Here is a 17,507-nt window from a genome sequence, read left to right on the forward strand (position 1 = left end):
GAGGAAAGTAGAGAACGATACGAGTAGTCTGCGGATTTGGGACAATTTCAGCACCTCACAAGGCGATTGTCAAGCAGTTTGCTATTATGCAACAGGAGAGATGCGCATACGGTGGATATGTAAGGTCGCGGAGCACGTGGTCTTCGCCGCGGCTTCCTGCCCGTTTCGTAGGCGGTCAAGCTAGCGTGCGCGCTAAAATGTTTCTGCGCCCAGACTTGGAAGTTCACGAATTATTTTCTGGGGAGCTTTGACGTCTTGACTTTTGCGACGTTCGATACTCCACACCCTTCAAAAAACCCTCGAACTCAGACGGTATGGCGAAGAAGGGCGTGCTTAAGTCTGCGCTCGACAACTACCAGGGCCGCGACATCAAGCGCGAGAAGCAGAAGAAGTACGTCAAGCAGGCGCTGAAGCGCAAGGAAAAGCGCGAGGCCAGGAAGGCCGCGGAGGGGGGCGAAAATGATACCGAGGAGGGCGGCGTGCCTGTGCCGTTGGATGAGGTCGAGGTGAAGGTCAATGGCAAGACAAAGAAGTCGAAGAAGGACAAGAAGGCCGACGCAAAGGCTGCGCCAGCAGTCAAGGAGCCCGAGTGGGAGACCGAGGGCGAGGATGACGATGACGACGCAAGCGACGATGAAGACGCGCCCAATGGACTTCAAGTAGACCTTGACCACCTCAACGACACCGATAGCGACATCAGCTCAGACGAGGAGGAGATACAGGCTGATGAGGCTGCAGAGGAGGATGAAGACGCTGAAGATGACGAGGACGAAGACGATGACGAGGATGACATTGCGCTATCTGATCTAGACTCCGTCGCTTCAGAGGACAAGGGTGACATTATCCCGCACCAGCGCCTTACCATCAACAACACCGCCGCCCTCACCGCAGCCTTGAACCGCATCCAACTCCCCTACTCGAAACTCGCTTTCTCGGAATACCAGTCCGTAACCACCGACGAGCCTGTCGAGATCGCCGACGTCGAGGACGACCTCAACCGTGAGCTCGCCTTTTACAAGCAATGCCTGTCCTCGGTCAAGGATGCGCGGAAGAAGCTGAAGAAGGAGGGCGTGTCGTTCTCTCGGCCGGCTGACTACTTTGCGGAGATGGTCAAGAGCGACGAGCACATGGGCAAGATCAAGCAGAAGCTGATTGATGCCGCGGCAGGCAAGAAGGCCGCTGCTGAGGCACGCAAGCAGAGAGACTTGAAGAAGTTCGGAAAGCAGGTTCAGGTCGCGAAGCTGCAGGAGCGTGCCAAGGAGAAGAAGGACACCATCGAGAAGATCCAGACTCTCAAGAGGAGTACGTATTACCCGTATTTGAAGACTTGACTGGCAGTATACTGACAAACATGCAGAGCGACAAGGAGCCGACATCACAGCCACCCACGAGGAAGATCTCTTCGACGTCGCCGCGACCGCCGATGACGACAAGTCCGACCGCCGCGGTCGTGGTGGTGCTGGCGGTAAGGACTTTAACAAGCGCCAGAAGAAGGACTCGAAGTACGGCTTCGGTGGCAAGAAGCGGCACGCGAAGAGTAACACCGCCGAATCCAGCGCAGACGGGAGCGGTTTCTCGGCTCGCAGGATGAAGGGCAAGCCCAGCGGCGGTGCAAGCAAACGACCTGGCAAGGATAAGAGGGCGAAGAGACACTAAGCGGTGTAGTCATATGGAAGGCTGAGTGACAATCACATGTCACGTTATGCATGCGTATGGCGCTCTGGCGTTCAGGGACTGAGTCTAAAAGCACACTATGTATTCTAAGAGGCGGAATGTCTTACTTTGCTAGGAGATACCAATGCACAATTCTACGAACGTCTGGAGTCACTTCGAACTGCCGCTGTGATATCATTCTACGATTTCGTATGAGAGAGTTGGCGCCTACATACCGCCTTGTCTGGGCGATATCGCACGCCATCAACCCCCGTGGCGGTATACGAGATCGTTTGTATCGGTCTGTCGGCGCCCCATATTGGAGCCCGATAGCTCCAGGCGCCAGTCCCGCCTTCACCGCGACACCACAAACCACAAGCGACGACGTCATCCGACAAACGCTCGCAGGCTATAATGCCCGTGCTTGCTCTTACAGTATACATTGCCCATCCCTCTCACCTTCATTGACTTCTCAAGTACCGCCTCAGAGTACATTGCCTTAGCACCGACATTACGATACTCGACGATATCACAAGTCCTCGACCATCCCTACATCTCACCATGGACAAAGGCATCTATTTCGAAGGCGACGATGAAGTCATGCCCTTCAACAAATCCACCCCAATCCCCGCTCCCAAAGTCGACAAGCCAGTCGATGAGCTCGCTTTCATCGACGTCGAACCCAACACAATCTGGTACTTGAGCATCATCCGACCACACATCGATTCCTACGAACTCATCGGCCCTGCGAAAGCATTCCGCCACCTCCTTCCTCAAATCGAAGACGTCGTCAGCAACTCACCCCCCGCAATCGATAAGCTTGCCGTCATAAAAGAGAAGCCAAACGACGACTTCCTGTTTGAAGATGACGAAGACGAAGAGAAAGAGGTTGATGAAGAGTTCTTGGAAAAAGGCTTCGACACATTCAATGTCGAGGGCCAACGCGGCGTCTACACTGTACTGAAGATACATCGCGAAATCAACAAAGATGTCTTCGACATCCTGCCCGCGCCCGTCTACACCATTATCTCCGCCGGCCCTCTTGCCCACGCCGAACACCATTCCTCTACCTCCTTGTCGTCAAAGTTTGAGGCTTCCAAGCCAAAAGGATACGCTGCTACAACCAAGCTTCACGCCTCCTACGTCGATCGTGCTGACGCGAAGGAAGACGCTGAACATATCTTCACGGTCTTGCTCCTTGATACGGAGGATGTGAAGCAGACCAAGAGATGGGAGAAGGGGACTAAAGGAGGGGGTATCTTGATCGGTATGAATGCGAGTAGTATGTGGGAGGTGAAAGTGATTTATGCCGACGATCCGATTGGCAGGGCGCAGGAAGAGGCTGATAGGGAGCATGACGGGTTCGTTCTGTGAGGGAATGAGGGAGCGGGGAGGTATCTAGTGCGTCCACGGTGGTCAGACAGTTGGGTGATGAGGGTATGAAGTACTCCTGGGTCTTGTATGAAGCTAAAGTCGGGAAGCTCTTGGTGTCTTGGAGAGAGACGGAACTACCCATGGCGTCCAGGATTTTGGCTTCTCATTCAAATTTTCTACGGGCTTTGCTGTCGTCTCTTGTATGCTGAGACTCTCTATTGCTTTTGTGATGATGTGTTCGCGGTTGAGGAAGCGGCCGTCTGGCCCTCGTGGGTAGCGTAGGCATACATGGATATTGGGAGGCACTTGTAGAGGGTCGTGTCTTTTGCTGTTCTTCCGTACAAGAGCAAAGTGCGCGTCGAGTTGCTGGCGAGCTAGTCGTCTTTTCTGGATGCGGTTCTGCTGCTTTGCGTTGAGTTTGTTGACTGGCGTCTCGACTGGTTGCTCGTTGGTTGCTGACATGTTGATCGATGCTTGGGGTACTGTCTCGGGCGTCCTTGCGATGACGGCCCGCTATTTATTCTACGGGTGGGAAAGAAGAGTAGTTGGATATTTTAATGTCAAGAACAATGGTTTCATGGCTTTTCCCAGTCTAAAGTTTGCAAAAAGCGTTTGTCGTGCATTGCGGATCAAAGACATGCAGGAAAACAATGCCACATGATTTGTTAGTGATGACGTATGACGGTCAGGCGATGCGGGGACATCTTGCGACGTCGTGAACACAGGACCACTGCCACAACACCATCTCGTCGCAACGCGTCGATTGCTGAACAACAACGAGAGGCTCACAGCAGCATATCCAGCACAAGGAATGTATTGTCGAATTAGGCTCACACGCTAGGCCCAACGGTGTCGGTAGAAAATCGGGTTTGACTCAACGGCCGACAACGAACCTCACGTCACGAGTCGAGAACTTTCTGACCTCCCTCCAGAACTCCCGAGCCCAAGGGGACAGACGCCAAGGAGACTAAGAAGTTATCACGCCGCACCGCTACTGCACTCCAGTGGACCTCCATCGTCTTTGGCTTAGTCGCGGAAGCATGCCTCTGCTGCATCGGATTGTGGAGCGAAATCCCATCGGACCTAATCCGGTATACTATGCAGAGCCCAACGTCTCGGTATTTCGAGCCGCCGACCGACGACGAGACAACTGCTGTTATGCGCCAATACAAGCCTATGCACAAAGTTATTGCCAACGTTCGAAGGCGCCTTCCTTCGTCGTTTGCAGACTTCCCCACCATGGCATCAAGAAACAACAGGATTGAACATATGCGGTCACACTCGGTAGCATTCCGCAACAACACCAACGTTTGAAACAAGCCACAGGCGGAAACAGAAACACGCTACAGCCTGTCTGTCCACCAGAGATTGCAGTGTGGATACATCGGAAAAGAGTGGTTCGTGATAGGCCTACGGCTAAAGTGCAGGTTGAAGTGAACCACTACTGACTCAGGAGTGCTCCATCTCGCGAACCCACCAGCCTGGATGCACGCCTTCATCGTGTAAATTGAGTCTTAACAGCTCAAATAAGCGCAACAACAGGCTCAATTGAAGGCGGCCGATATATATAATGGTGTAGACCGTTACCATCCGTGAGTCTTGCCTTGGAATCGCTCTTGACAATCACACATACTTCGGTAGCCGCTCTACCTCCGAGACCCGTATGCAGTCTCTATCTTTGGCACAGTGGGTACGAGCACATCGAGCGCTAGATGGTAGGTAGTAGCTCACCCGAACTCAGACGTGAGTGGGCTTGCAGTCTGGTTGTGTCTGGATCCCGATCATCACATCCTTCAGCGTGTGCGATCCCGCCATGCCCCCCTTTCCGTCATTACTCGTTTCACGTTGAAGAGGCGGAGAAATAATCTTGCTGCGTTTTCATGCGCTGAGATATTGGAAGTGGAAAGAGACATCACATTACTGATGATAATAGCATTCTGCGAATCCTTCATGAGTGTCAATTCACTATTGACCGAATGTAGAAGTCTGCTCACATAGTCCTGTACTACCGTGCATAGTCTGCACCGGTAGCAAAGTTCCGTCGAGGATGGTACCTGCACATCTCCAACTGATGAGACCTCCGGCCGCCAAGTCTCCTACTGCCAAGATAATGGTTTGAAACAGGCACCCGTATGGTGACAGGCCCACCACCGCGGTTCCCAGGATCGAAAAAGCGGGCGCTACGGGGGTCAATACCACAATGACAGCTCTCATCCCTTCGTATGGTCATCTCGCTTCGCCACAGCTGTGCGGGATAGCGGAAATACGGCCACAGCCAAGAGATCTCGGCCTCATGCGTCGATGGAAGGAAACACCTGAGGCATTGTTTCATGGTGCAAACCAACGTCGGCGAAGAGGGGTTTGCAAGGGATGGGTGGAAAGACCAGCTCTGGTCACTGGAAACGGTTAGCGACATTGACCACGGCGCTCAGATAGGAATGCATGCTCAGATACATAAGAAGCAAAACACCACCACCATGGAGAGCTCATCAGCACACTTCTGCACACTGTCTTTCGCTTCTCTTCAGCTTTTCGCTACTACATTCGTTTCTACAGGCTAGTCCTACTATACAATCGTTTTTCATCTTCCAACCCACTACGAAACACCAAACCAACCACCACTACCCACCTCAAACATGAAGCTTTCCATCATCGCCGCAGCTGCCATTGCGCAGATCGCCTCTGCTCACTACACCTTCGATGTCCTCGTCACCGACGGCCAGGAGTCCAAGGGCTACGAGTTCATCCGCGAAAACACTCGTGCGGAGAAGTTCAACCCCACCAAGTGGAAGAACCCCCTCGACAACATGACCCCCGACATGGACGACTTCCGCTGCAACAAGGGCTCTTTCGCCAGCGCTGGCAAGACCGGCGTCAAGGAAGTCGCAGCCGGCACCAAGATGGCCATGAAGCTTGCCTACGGCGCTACCATGAAGCACCCCGGCCCCGCTTTCGTCTACATGTCCAAGGCGCCCAGCTCCGTCAAGGAGTACGAGGGTGACGGCGAGTGGTTCAAGATCTTCGAGTCTGGTCTTTGCCACCCCGACAAGGACATTCTTGGTGATGCTTGGTGCACCTGGGATAGCAACAAGATTGAGTTCACTGTCCCGGCTGAGGTGCCAGAGGGCGAGTACTTGATCCGCTCTGAGCACGTTGGTCTTCACGGTGCGCACGATGGCCAGGCTGAGTTCTACTACGCGTAAGTTCTTCTCTTCACTACTTCTACGACGACATTTGCTAACACATGATAGTTGCGCTCAAGTCAAGGTCACCGGCGGCGGCAGCGGCACCCCCGGCCCCACCGTCAAGTTCCCCGGCGCCTACAAGAAGGACGACCCAGAGTTCAACTTCAGCATCTGGGGTGGCTACAAGGACTACACCTTCCCCGCCCCCGCTGTCTGGGATGCCAGCACCAGCGGTGGTGCCCAGTCTCCCGCTCAGACCCCTACTGAGGAGCCCGCTGAGGAGACCTCGCCCGCTGCTTCTCCCGTTCCTTCTTCTGAGGAGCCTGCTGCTAGCAGCGAAGCTGTTGCGCACAACTCTGAGAACTGCAAGGGTGGCAAGGCTAAGCGTGGTCGCCGTGCTTTCCGCGAGGCTCTTCTCCGCAAGGAGTAAGATATATGTTTTGCATGATCTGGAGGATTGAAACGACGACAGACTCGGCTTTACGGTCTGGTCGACTTTTTGTATATATATACCTTTTTGATAAGCGCAGCCGTGCTGCGCTTTCTTGTAAATGATGGTGAATGAAGAATACAATCAGTATTGCCAAAGCAAACTAATTTCTTCCTGTTTTATTGTGACGTTTCCTTCCTTTACCGCTTCGTGGGTGGTGCTGACGCCCTCCTCAAGGCAGCATGCCCATGCTTCGTTCTCTCATATCTTGATTGAAGGATGACTTGGAACTACAGCTTTTAGACTTGACAGGACTGTAGGGGCGTAAAATCACAGTTCAAAAGTGCGGGTATGAAACTCTTATCTTGACGAGTTATTGACATCCCTGGCAAGGCAATCCAACGAAACGAAGCCAGTCTTTCTCCACTAGATAAGGTATATCTCCTCCGGATGCCTCATCTTTTCGCGAATAGCATTCAGAATGAGTCGTTGTTGTAAACAGCCTCGTAGACGTGCCACCATCTCCATGGTCAAGACGTGAATCATCACAATGCTCCAGTTCTGCTCGAGCGTGAACTTTGGATCAATCTTGAGTTCTTGTAAAAGCGCCCAAGCAGTGCACATGATATTTGTTATTGTCCAATCAAGCTTCAAGAAAGATCCCACCTTTTTTGCACCAATTCTTACACTATCAGGCGCGAGAAGGTGCAGTAGACCAGTTCCCGAGAAGCCAGAATATTGACTAGTCAACCTTTTATTTACCCTGTCTTCGAGATCTGACATCGCATGTTGTAGAGGTGCGTAATCCTTGCAAGAATGTCGGTGATCTCTCACGACACTTCTGAGGTGGGTCCACAGCTCTTCTGGCGGAGAAGCCGTCTCCAATTTGGCTGCATGGGCCTGCTCAATGCGCATAGCCAGTCTTACGTCATCCGCTTCTGGTACAGAGTAAAGCCATTGGGATGAATCGGAGATCAAGTCCAGAGACTCTGAACTGCTCCGACTCTCCCAAGGGCCCTTGGCCTGGTCGACAAAATCCTTAGCATCTTCCGATAATTCTATCATCTCTGCTATTCTAGGATGTCGGTAATCTTCTTCAGTATGTATTTTGAGTGGTAAGTTGAGTACTTCGCAAGCAGCTGATGCGTGAGGCAGATATTTTGACCAGCGTTCGTTCATCTTTGATCCTCGCAACAACTCAGCGTAGGCTGAGCCAGCTCTATTTCCATAGAAGAACAGATCCATCAGCCAGTGCTCGGCGATGTCTTCCTCGAAAAGCTCTAGACGACTTTCAATCCACAACGCATCTCCAGAATTTGACGGTACATTCGCACCCAGAGGAGCACAAACGATGCTGAATTTGTCACGAAGGCTGTAGATAGCAGTCGCATGCTTATTCAGTGCTAGGGCTGCCTGCCAGTCCAGACATATGTACAAATGGGTATCACCGTATGGGAGATCCTGTTGTCTTGACTGGGAATCTCTAGAGCGCGTGAGTTGCAGGCCGTGCACTGATCTCCCGTTGGTGTCTGTGAGTTCTAGCCTTCCTGTCGAAATGGAAAGTATGTGGACAGCTTCCAGCGCCAAAGTACCACTTAGTGGTAGTGGTTTGACAGAGCCCGGTCTCCAGCCTGAAGCTATAGTTAGTCTGTACCAAGTCGGAAGCATATTGAAGTTGTCTCGACGCCCCTGAAAGGCCTCGTCTAGTGTCCACCTGACGCTGGGTTCGTTTCCGTAGTTGGGCATTCTGGACCACTGTAGTCCCGACGATGGACGCTCCACAGATGTCGTGTCGAATTGGAGAGTCAATGGTGTCAATGAAGTGCACTCTCTGTTCATACTTATATGTGGTTGCGGCGTCCAGTCAGGAGTCCAAGAAGGAAGGAGTGTCATCTTGGGAAGCAAAGCCATTTCTAATACTGTGGATATTCGTTCCCTGTCACGGGTCGTACCTGTAAGCCAGTACATTGCCAGACCAGTGTATAGCTGCTGCTTGCTAATACTGTAATCCACTGGTAATTTCCTTCGATCCTTCTCGGAAACTAGGCCCATTAGGCCGTATACACGATCGCGCAAATCACCGCATCGAGAGTCTTTGGTGCCCTTGAGCCATGACAGTAGGTCCATCTCGCCGTCTTTGTAATCGAAGTGCTCAATCAGAGCCGGGACAGGCTTCTTCTGTTGGCTTGACAGGGAGTTCTGCACAAGATCGCGGAAGTCCTTCCAATGTGTTGTGTGCTTGCCGACACTCATGGTGGCTGAATTAGCGAGCATGACTTCCTGGATGACCCAAATACGCGAGAGGTAGGGTAAACAAAGTATCATGCTCACATCGGCGAAAGCACTCCCAGAAGGATGGTCGGATCTCCCGTGGTTGTAGTGTGGCGATTCCGTGACATCTCGAAGGTCTTCGTTCCACTCTCCCAGATACGTCAGCACTCGGGCTGCAGATTTGTAAATATCTCTCATTAGCGAAACTTGACGACCTCGCTCATCCAAGTCGAACTGATTGATGCAAGTAGCGTCAACCCACACAAGACGATCCACAGAGGTTCTAAAGCACCGAAGCGCCGCCAGGCAATTCTTGGTTACAGGGAGGATGTCATACTGTGGGCCGAGGAAGATGGTCTCGCACAGTGATGAGTCGCCTTGTGAATCTGCCCAGGTGTAGGAAAAAGCCTCGAAAGTTGGGCGGCACGGATCGTGAAGCCCATGCACAAGAAGAGTGCAGTGAATGGGATCGCTCCTAGTCGCACTACTGTGCAAGCGTAGGAGACGAACAGAGTCGGCGTTCGGAAGGCTTGTGTATACTTTCTGAAAAGTAGTGGCCAATTCAGATGAGCTGTGTGTTTGTTCTTGGCCCTTCTTCTTTGACTCCAATGACACTCCGGACTGTGAGGTGGTATTGTTGCTAGTCCATGCATCGATGCACACACCCACAAAAGCTAGCGTTGCTGCATGGTCGTTATCAATATTGTGTTGTGTAGAGTTTTTCGCATCTTCCGGGGTGTTTACATAGTCTGGGCCATCCGAACGTGTCTTGGGAAGCCGATCATGATCCAAGTCTCTCGCGACTTTTCGTGATTCTGCAAGAGAATCATCGGAGAAAAGTTGGGGCGGCCATGTGCACAGCAGTTATGATCGTGGAACATCTGGCGGAGGACCAGGCGGCGAGATTGGATGGATAGGCGCCAAAGCGGGCGCTTTACGTTGACAGGTAAGACATCCCGGTCGTCCATCTTCCCACTCCAACTTCAGCGCTGCGCATGTCGCATCGTGCCACGCCATGGACTCAGTTTGCGTGAGCTCCACCAGGCAGATAAGAGACGTGTTAGGAGTAATGGTGAAGAGGCCATCGAGGAAGCCTGGAGTATGCAGCTACCCCGCCTCGGTTGTGGCCATTGGCCAGCCTTGCTGCATCTCACAGCCTCGTTGTGCATATGCGCGATTAGCTAGAGTCAGTTCTGGTGATAAGCAAGTGGGTTTCGACATCTCCCAAGAACGGCAGTTTGGATGCCATCAGGTTGTAGACCGACCTGGTACCGCTGATGAGGTGGAATTACCCATGAAACAAACTACTACTTCAGGCCACCACGAAACGCATCGAGCGCCTCTGGGGTCAGACACTATAATGTCGACCATCTTGAGAGGCCCAGCTCAAGTTCCATGACAGATGCGACCAAAACGCTGGAGGACTTTCAGGACCCCAGGACCATCTCCTGCTCCGAGGCATCGAGAAGCCAGCTGGCACATGACAGCTGAGCATCGTGACAAACTGAGGCATTGCACCCCGGCGTCTGACAGGCTTCTCGTGTAACAATGAAGTCCTGCACAAGGAGAGCTGCGGCTGAGGCCACCACTGTCGCACAAAGTTTGCATAGTCGGTACGAGTTGTGGGGTGGTGACATCTCAGCGGGGACGCAAGAAAAGATGGTAGCGAAGCAGCAGCAGTGCGTTGGGCGACAATGTGGAGAAGAACATGCGGACGATGGATGTCGGGGTACGCGATGTCGCTTTGTCATGTACCTCAGTGCTCAGATGCCGCGTCTGAAGATTTTCTCGTCGGCGATTCGTGCTATGTCGGGGCTGAATTCTTTTCCGCGTCAAGCTTCGTCGGGGTAGCCACTAGCGCAGGGCATGGCCAATCAGGGTTGTGGGCCGTCGGATCGAAACCATGGGGAGACCTCCGCGTGATTGACACCGAGCGACCCACGTGAACGAACCACCTCGGTAGCGACAGCCTTCTCGCCATCATCGCTACCACATTTTCCTCCCGCAGCGAAGGGACTGGATTTGGATCTCTCGCAGTCGCTGGGTCAGGCATCCTGACCGTGCATCGTGACCACATGCACTAATCAAGGGCGGCCCCGGTTGGACGTTCCCAGCGTCGGGACAGGAGCGGAGGCTGGGGTTGGTGGTGTTGGGCTAATGAGAGTGACTCGTGCCACACTGCGCGCTTAATTAGGAGCTCCGAAGGCCAGCGAAGTCGCGTATTGGCCGTTAGGCGTCCATGGCCGACAAGCGTCAGCAGTTCACATTCATCTTGACCGCCGTTGCATTAGCGTTCAGCCACATGGTGTTGTCTGGGGAAAGACGCCTGCAGTGGTCAAAAGCATAGCACAGGCCATGCCATTGGCGCATCGTCAGCGCATCATCGTGATGAATGAAAGCAGGCGTAGAAGGCGGAGGGAGCCGAGTGTAGGGCGCCGCGCACCTGGTATTGGGGGCTAGCGCCGTTACCAGCCTGCTCCAGACACACGTTAGCCGACTCCATGGGCCACGATGGTGGAGTCTAGTGAAGTGGGAACCCTTGGTCGGGGAGCACCTCACGTGCGGCTCTGAAAACCTAGAAGCGTTCTAGACAGGTAAAAGCATCGTCTGTGCTTCACCTGCCAAGGTCAAATCACAGCCGGTGCAAATGCCGGTCCGACACTTGTCAAATTACCAGGTTAGTCGGGCCAGTCGGGCCTGGAGAAGAAGCTGGAGCAGGCAAAACGCGGGCGACCATTCCCCAGAGAGCTGGTGGCGCGCACCCTTCACTGGGTTCCAGGCTAATGCACCCAATAGCAGGGAAGCACGGGCCCCTCCAAGTCGCGCCGCAATGTTACCTAGCCATTTCTGCGGTACACTTGTTCCGCACTGCACTAGATCTCAAATCTCCAGCTCTGTTTATTAACCCTCAACTCACCCGCATCTCAGTTTCCGATTCTTCGTCCAAGGCCGCGTGCGAGTTCTACCCTGCACAGCTTCAAGCAACGCGCTTCGTCAACTCCCTCAGCGTACAACCCCCACGCACTTGCCCATCATGAGCCACAACAACGACTTGGCCGACGAGGCCGCCAATCCCAAGGGCATCCAAGCTACCACCGATGTCAACATGACTGAGTGCCCTGTCACTTGGAAGGCCTACCTTCTCTGCGCCTTTGCCTCCTTTGGTGGTATCTTCTTCGGTAAGACAACAACAGAGCACAATCTCCACAACAACAGTGGCTGACCGCATACTCAGGTTACGACTCCGGATACATCAACGGTGTGCTCAACTCGCCTCTGTTCATCGAGGAGGTCGAGGGCCCCATCTGCCCCCAGGGTCTCAACACTCCCGATGGCCTCTGCAAGATCAGCTCTGGCAACACCTCGCTCATCGTCTCTATTCTCTCCGCCGGTACTTTCTTCGGTGCTCTCGTCGCTGGTGACCTTTCCGACATGATTGGTCGCAAGTGGACCATTGTTCTGGGATGTCTCATCTACATCATCGGTACGAACTCCCCCGCTTGCACTACTTTATGAAACAAGCCACTGACCCCCACTTAGGAGTTGTTTTGCAAATGGCTGCCACTGGCCGTGACCTCCTTGTCGCTGGTCGTGCCATCGCCGGTATTGGTGTCGGTTTCGAGTCTGCCATTGTCATTCTCTACATGTCCGAGATCTGCCCCAAGAAGGTCCGTGGTGCGCTCGTCTCCGGTTACCAGTTCTGCATTACCATTGGTCTCCTGCTTGCCGCCTGTGTCAACTACGGCGTCCAGGGTCGTGGTGACACTGGCGAGTACCGCATCCCCATCGGTATCCAGTTTGCCTGGGGTCTTATCCTCGGTGGTGGTATTGCTTGCCTTCCCGACTCTCCTCGTTACTTCGTCAAGCGCGGCAAGCCCGATGAGGCCAAGAAGGCTCTGATGAAGATCCGTGGTGTCCACCCTACCGACCCCCAGGCTGCTGAGCTCAGGTCCATGGTTGAATTCGAGCTTGCTGAGATCATTGCCAACGAGGAGTACGAGCGCGAGCTTATCCCCGCCGGTGGCTGGATCTCTGGCTGGGCCAACTGCTTCAAGGGTTCTCTCTTCCAGTCCAACTCCAACCTCCGCAAGACTATCCTCGGTACCTCCCTCCAGATGATGCAACAGTGGACTGGTGTCAACTTCATCTTCTACTACTCCACTCCCTTCTTGGAGTCGACTGGCGCCATCTCCAACACCTTCTTGATCTCGCTCGTCTTCACCCTGGTCAACGTCTGCTCCACCCCTCTTTCCTTCTACGGAATGGAGAAGTTCGGTCGCCGCACACTCCTCCTCTTCGGTGCTCTCGGTATGTTGATCTGCCAGTTCTTGGTTGCCATCATCGGTGTCACTCAGGGATTCAACAACTCCACCACTCTCGCCGACGGCACCACCCGCGCCAACAACATCTCGGCCGTCAACGCCCAGATTGCCTTCATCGCCATCTTCATCTTCTTCTTCGCCACTACCTGGGGTCCTGGTGCCTGGGTCCTCATCGGTGAGGTCTTCCCTCTGCCCATCCGCTCGCGTGGTGTTGCCCTCTCCACCGCCTCCAACTGGCTCTGGAACACCATCATCGCCGTCATCACCCCCTACATGGTCGGTACCGACCAGGGTAACCTCAAGTCCTCCGTCTTCTTCATCTGGGGAGGTCTCTGCACCATCGCCTTCATCTACACCTACTTCTTGGTTCCCGAGACCAAGGGTCTGTCTCTCGAGCAGGTCGACCAGATGATGGCCGAGACCACTCCCAGGACCTCTGCCAAGTGGCGCCCAACCCACACCTTCGTCGAGAGCTCCCTTCAGAAGGGTGGAGCTACCATGATCGAGCGCAACGGTTCCATTGTCGTTGACACTGAGAAGAACCACCGCACTGCTTCCGTCCACTAGATGGCTGATGGTGTAGTGTTTTATTCACGTCTTGATGACACGAATGAGTCACTTTGAATGATGTAATGTTTGGTTCTAGCTATGCAGTACAGTATAGCATATTACTAAAGACACGGAATGGATAGATGCCTGCGCTGGAGAATGATACCTCTGTAGTTTATACTATAGCATGAACTACTTCTTAATCTTGAACTACCAATCCTCTTCTCACATGTGATGTCTTCTTTGCTGTTCAATCTTGACATGCTCTTCTCATGCAATGTCTCCTACCAGTCTTTTCATACGTCATCCTGCATCAATACTTTATCCATTTCTAATCACACATACCCACCCCCTCCCTCTGCCTCCTCAACCCCTCCCTCAACTTCCCCTCCCTCTCCCTCTCTCCCTTGCCCATCCCCTTCGCCCCCCTTTTCCTCTTCACCCTTCCCTTCTCCACCCCCCTCATCCTCGCCTCCATTCTCTTCACCTCAAGCTCATGGGCCCAAGGCCCGGCTTTCACCTCCGCCCCACTCCTCCCCACCCACCACTGCGGATCATGAATGCCCAGCCAACCCCCTTGCTTCACCCAATCTGGTCTCGGGACGCCCAATTCATAGATCTCGAAGAGGGGTGATGAAGCTATGAGTGTAGCGTGCGTGCGGAGGAGGTTCAGGGCGGCGAGGTAGGGGGGCTTGCTGGTGGTTGTTGAGATGGTGAAGCGCGTTGTTTGCGCTGGGGTGGTGGTGGAGAGGGTGTAGGTGATACCGGATCGTATGCGGTGGAGGAGGGGGTCTGTCTCTGAGGTGGTGGTTGCCTCGTCCGGCGAGGCGGATACTAAGGGTGTTGGGGTGGTAGAGGGTTGGCGGATAGCTGGGCGTGTTGTCCTTCGCCTTGGTGACGAGAGTCGCGGCGTGGATGCTGGGGGTGATGTCGGCTTCTCGCTGCGCGATCGCTTGGCTGGTGGTGACGAGGCCGGCTCATTGTCTGCTTGACGCTTGTCAGATGTATATGTCATGATTGTAGTAGGGATGATGGTAGTATGTAAGTGGTTTGGAGAGGCAAGAAGGTGTTTGTCAGATTCAAAGATATCATTTGGGTATCTAGCAATAGGGCATGCTCTAGTGGAAGTGAAGGAGAGTGTGTCTATAGATACGATAGCTCACGCACAAACAATACCAGCCTCTTTCACTACATTATCCCATCTAGCACTCACCCCGACTGTGCACATACATAGAACAGTACAGGTGATTGACCCGGCACTCACTGAGTCGGATAGCCTCCATGGCCGTTGAGTGACATGTTCTCCATACTCCTTGCAGCCTGCGGATCGTCCAAAACACTCTCTTGACCTATCATGTTGGGTCCGAGTGAGACCCAAATCATGGCGGTACCTTGCGTCATTGGCAGTGCTGCTTCCTTACGGTGCTTGTCCACCACCTTCTGCAGTACCTCCGGCTTCACAGCTCCAAGCTGTACAGTACGTGGTCCTGGACGCGAAGAGTTGGGGTGCGGTTCGTTCGTCAGCCATACTCCCATCACACCACTTATCTTGTCAGCGTACGGGAATTCGCCTTGGAAGCCCAGTTTGCGCATGACCCAGTGTTCAGATGCGACTTGAGGACCTTGCCAAGCCTTGAATCCTGAGAGGGTGTGTGGGTTGCTAGGGAGGTCGTGGTACAGAGAGTCCAGTTTTGCCTTGCGTTGGGTCGCAGTGAGCTTCTTCCACTCCGCCGCCGTCTCATAACCTTGCTTGGTTTTAGAGAGAGACATGATCTTGTAGGACTTGACAAAGGCTTTGGCCGCTTTCACGGGATGGTCCAGGCCCAGTTCGGCGATACCCAAGAAGCGATAGAAGCGGGCGATAGCAGATGTGGGAACCGCCTCATATCCTAGTTTCGCGTTGAAACCCTCCGCATTCTCCGCCATCTGCACTACCGTTGAGATATGGTCGAATTTGGGGCCCTTCTTCGGAGTAGACAGGTCTGTGAAGTCGAGTAGCTGTCGTTCGATATCAACCATGCACTGGAGCGCATAGATTCGGCACCGGAATACAGATTCCAGACGTGTATCCATCATGTCGTTTTGCTTCATTGTGCTGTCGATAAACATGACCGTGTCGTTCCACTTCGCGAAAGCCATGTCTCGGTTTTCGATATTTGAAGCCATATCGCCCATGCGCTTCATCGATAAGGCGAGATCGTAAACCTCAGCAGCACCGGCTCGCAGCCATGCGACTCCCTGGGTCATAGTCTGCTTGACGCGTTGGACAAGGGTTGCATCAAATGTAGAAGTGAACGTGACTTGCTGTCGGAAAGCAACACCTTTGACTACGAAGGAATCGAGTTAGTTACTTCTCATCGTACAACATATGCAAGTGGTCGACTCACCTTGTTCCATGGGTAAGAGCAGGCGCTCTTGGTCCTCCTTACTCAGATTGCCGACACCACCGGGTGGCGTGTGAAGCGCGAACTTGATGTTATAGCCGAAGAAGTTGGCGAAGTCGACAATGCGCAAAACGCGAGCGAACTTGGGAATGTCTTGCAGTAAGAGAAGTCCCGTCGTCGTCTTCCCACCATAAACCGGTAGACTTATGACATTTGGTTTGACATCGACTTCCGCGACATGGTTCTCGAACTTCATCGTCTTCAACTTGAAGTAGGGAGTCTCGTGGTTAATCAAAGCGGTCTCCATCGGGTCTCCATAGCCATTGCGGAATTTGATCCACTTGTTGTCCTGGTAGAAGATGTTGGCAGCTTCTTGGTTAATGGCCTTGTTTGTACGGAGGATGGCGACTTGGAAGTCATAGTCTTCGATAAGATAGCGATTTGGAGGGCCGCGAACACGATCAGAGAGGAGCAAGTAGCGGAGGATGTCGCGGAGAAGGTGCTGAGGAAGCGCTTCCAATCGAGACATCGCGAATGTTGTTGGCAGCAGCGAGTCGCTGGCGATGAGACTGTAGGTGCGACCTTTGTTTGTGGGTTTTCTCAGAGCTGCAAGTATCCGCGGGCTTTGGATACGGAGCTGTACATTGGACGCTATCAAACAGTTATGCAAGTGAGGATCCTCAGCTCGACAGCCTTGGTAGGCGACAGGGCCGAGAGTAGCGTCAACGACGTCATTTTAGCGCAGGCTCCAGGCAGCAGTGTCAAGTGAAAGATGCTGATGACTTTCTGTATTGTACAGCGAAAGTGAGTGCGTGAGAGAAGACGGGCAGCCGCGAACAACAACCCTGCAAGGGTTTTGGCGAGGCTTGTATCGATGTAGCTTAGCGCCTCGGCTTAGCTCAGGTCCCCGCGCGTGCTGGACCGGCTCTTCTCCCTTCGTAACCATCGTTCGCGCAGTCCATCTCATCATGCCTCGCCATCTGCTATCTCTACCGCGCGAACTTCGCGACATAATCCTCGAACTTGTCATCAGTGCACACGCTGAGCCACCTAGTCGTCCTACGTTAGATGACGCCGCGCGCAAGGCCTCAATAGCGACAAATTGCTTGCAGCTACCCATCTCACAGCAGTATAGTGCGTATGGACTGCTCCTCACGAACAGACAACTGCATCAGGAGACCAAAACTTGTCTCCGTCAGCTGCCGAAGGCGTATTCTCTTGATGTCATGATGGTCAACAGGAAAGAGCTATGGCCTACATGGACCTGCTGTCCAGCTCGAAGCACGGAGCCGATCGATTCCATTTCCATCAACGTGCGCGATACCAGAGACAAGCCGGC

General features: G+C 53.4%; 6 protein-coding genes across 6 annotated transcripts; 4 read left to right on the forward strand and 2 right to left on the reverse strand.

The window, feature by feature from the left end:
* Positions 1-314: 314 nt before the first annotated feature.
* On the forward strand, positions 315-1,656 carry J4E90_010416 (uncharacterized protein; the record flags this gene model as incomplete). Its single annotated transcript, XM_051439929.1, has 2 exons — positions 315-1,302; positions 1,358-1,656. 2 exons carry the CDS (start codon positions 315-317, stop codon positions 1,654-1,656), a joined length of 1,287 nt encoding a protein of 428 aa, XP_051286151.1.
* Positions 1,657-2,214: 558 nt separating this feature from the next.
* On the forward strand, positions 2,215-3,027 carry J4E90_010417 (uncharacterized protein; the record flags this gene model as incomplete). The annotated part of the gene is made up of 1 exon (XM_051439930.1): positions 2,215-3,027. One exon carries the CDS (start codon positions 2,215-2,217, stop codon positions 3,025-3,027), a length of 813 nt encoding a protein of 270 aa, XP_051286152.1.
* A 2,636-nt stretch (positions 3,028-5,663) lies between these two features.
* Positions 5,664-6,642, forward strand: J4E90_010418 (uncharacterized protein; the record flags this gene model as incomplete). The annotated part of the gene is made up of 2 exons (XM_051439931.1): positions 5,664-6,226; positions 6,279-6,642. 2 exons carry the CDS (start codon positions 5,664-5,666, stop codon positions 6,640-6,642), a joined length of 927 nt encoding a protein of 308 aa, XP_051286153.1.
* Positions 6,643-7,068: 426 nt separating this feature from the next.
* J4E90_010419 (uncharacterized protein) lies at positions 7,069-8,895 on the reverse strand (the record flags this gene model as incomplete). The annotated part of the gene is made up of 4 exons (XM_051439932.1): positions 7,069-7,238; positions 7,482-8,189; positions 8,235-8,279; positions 8,595-8,895. The coding sequence occupies 4 exons, from the start codon at positions 8,893-8,895 to the stop codon at positions 7,069-7,071; spliced, it is 1,224 nt and encodes a 407-aa protein (XP_051286154.1).
* A 3,052-nt stretch (positions 8,896-11,947) lies between these two features.
* On the forward strand, positions 11,948-13,802 carry J4E90_010420 (uncharacterized protein; the record flags this gene model as incomplete). Its single annotated transcript, XM_051439933.1, has 3 exons — positions 11,948-12,092; positions 12,149-12,397; positions 12,454-13,802. 3 exons carry the CDS (start codon positions 11,948-11,950, stop codon positions 13,800-13,802), a joined length of 1,743 nt encoding a protein of 580 aa, XP_051286155.1.
* A 1,242-nt stretch (positions 13,803-15,044) lies between these two features.
* J4E90_010421 (uncharacterized protein) lies at positions 15,045-16,697 on the reverse strand (the record flags this gene model as incomplete). Its single annotated transcript, XM_051439934.1, has 2 exons — positions 15,045-16,111; positions 16,172-16,697. The coding sequence occupies 2 exons, from the start codon at positions 16,695-16,697 to the stop codon at positions 15,045-15,047; spliced, it is 1,593 nt and encodes a 530-aa protein (XP_051286156.1).
* Positions 16,698-17,507: the final 810 nt, after the last annotated feature.

This window comes from Alternaria incomplexa (genome assembly GCF_024043165.1).
Source record: "Alternaria incomplexa strain BMP 0042 chromosome Unknown scaffold_22, whole genome shotgun sequence".
Classification (NCBI taxonomy): domain Eukaryota; kingdom Fungi; phylum Ascomycota; class Dothideomycetes; order Pleosporales; family Pleosporaceae; genus Alternaria; species Alternaria incomplexa.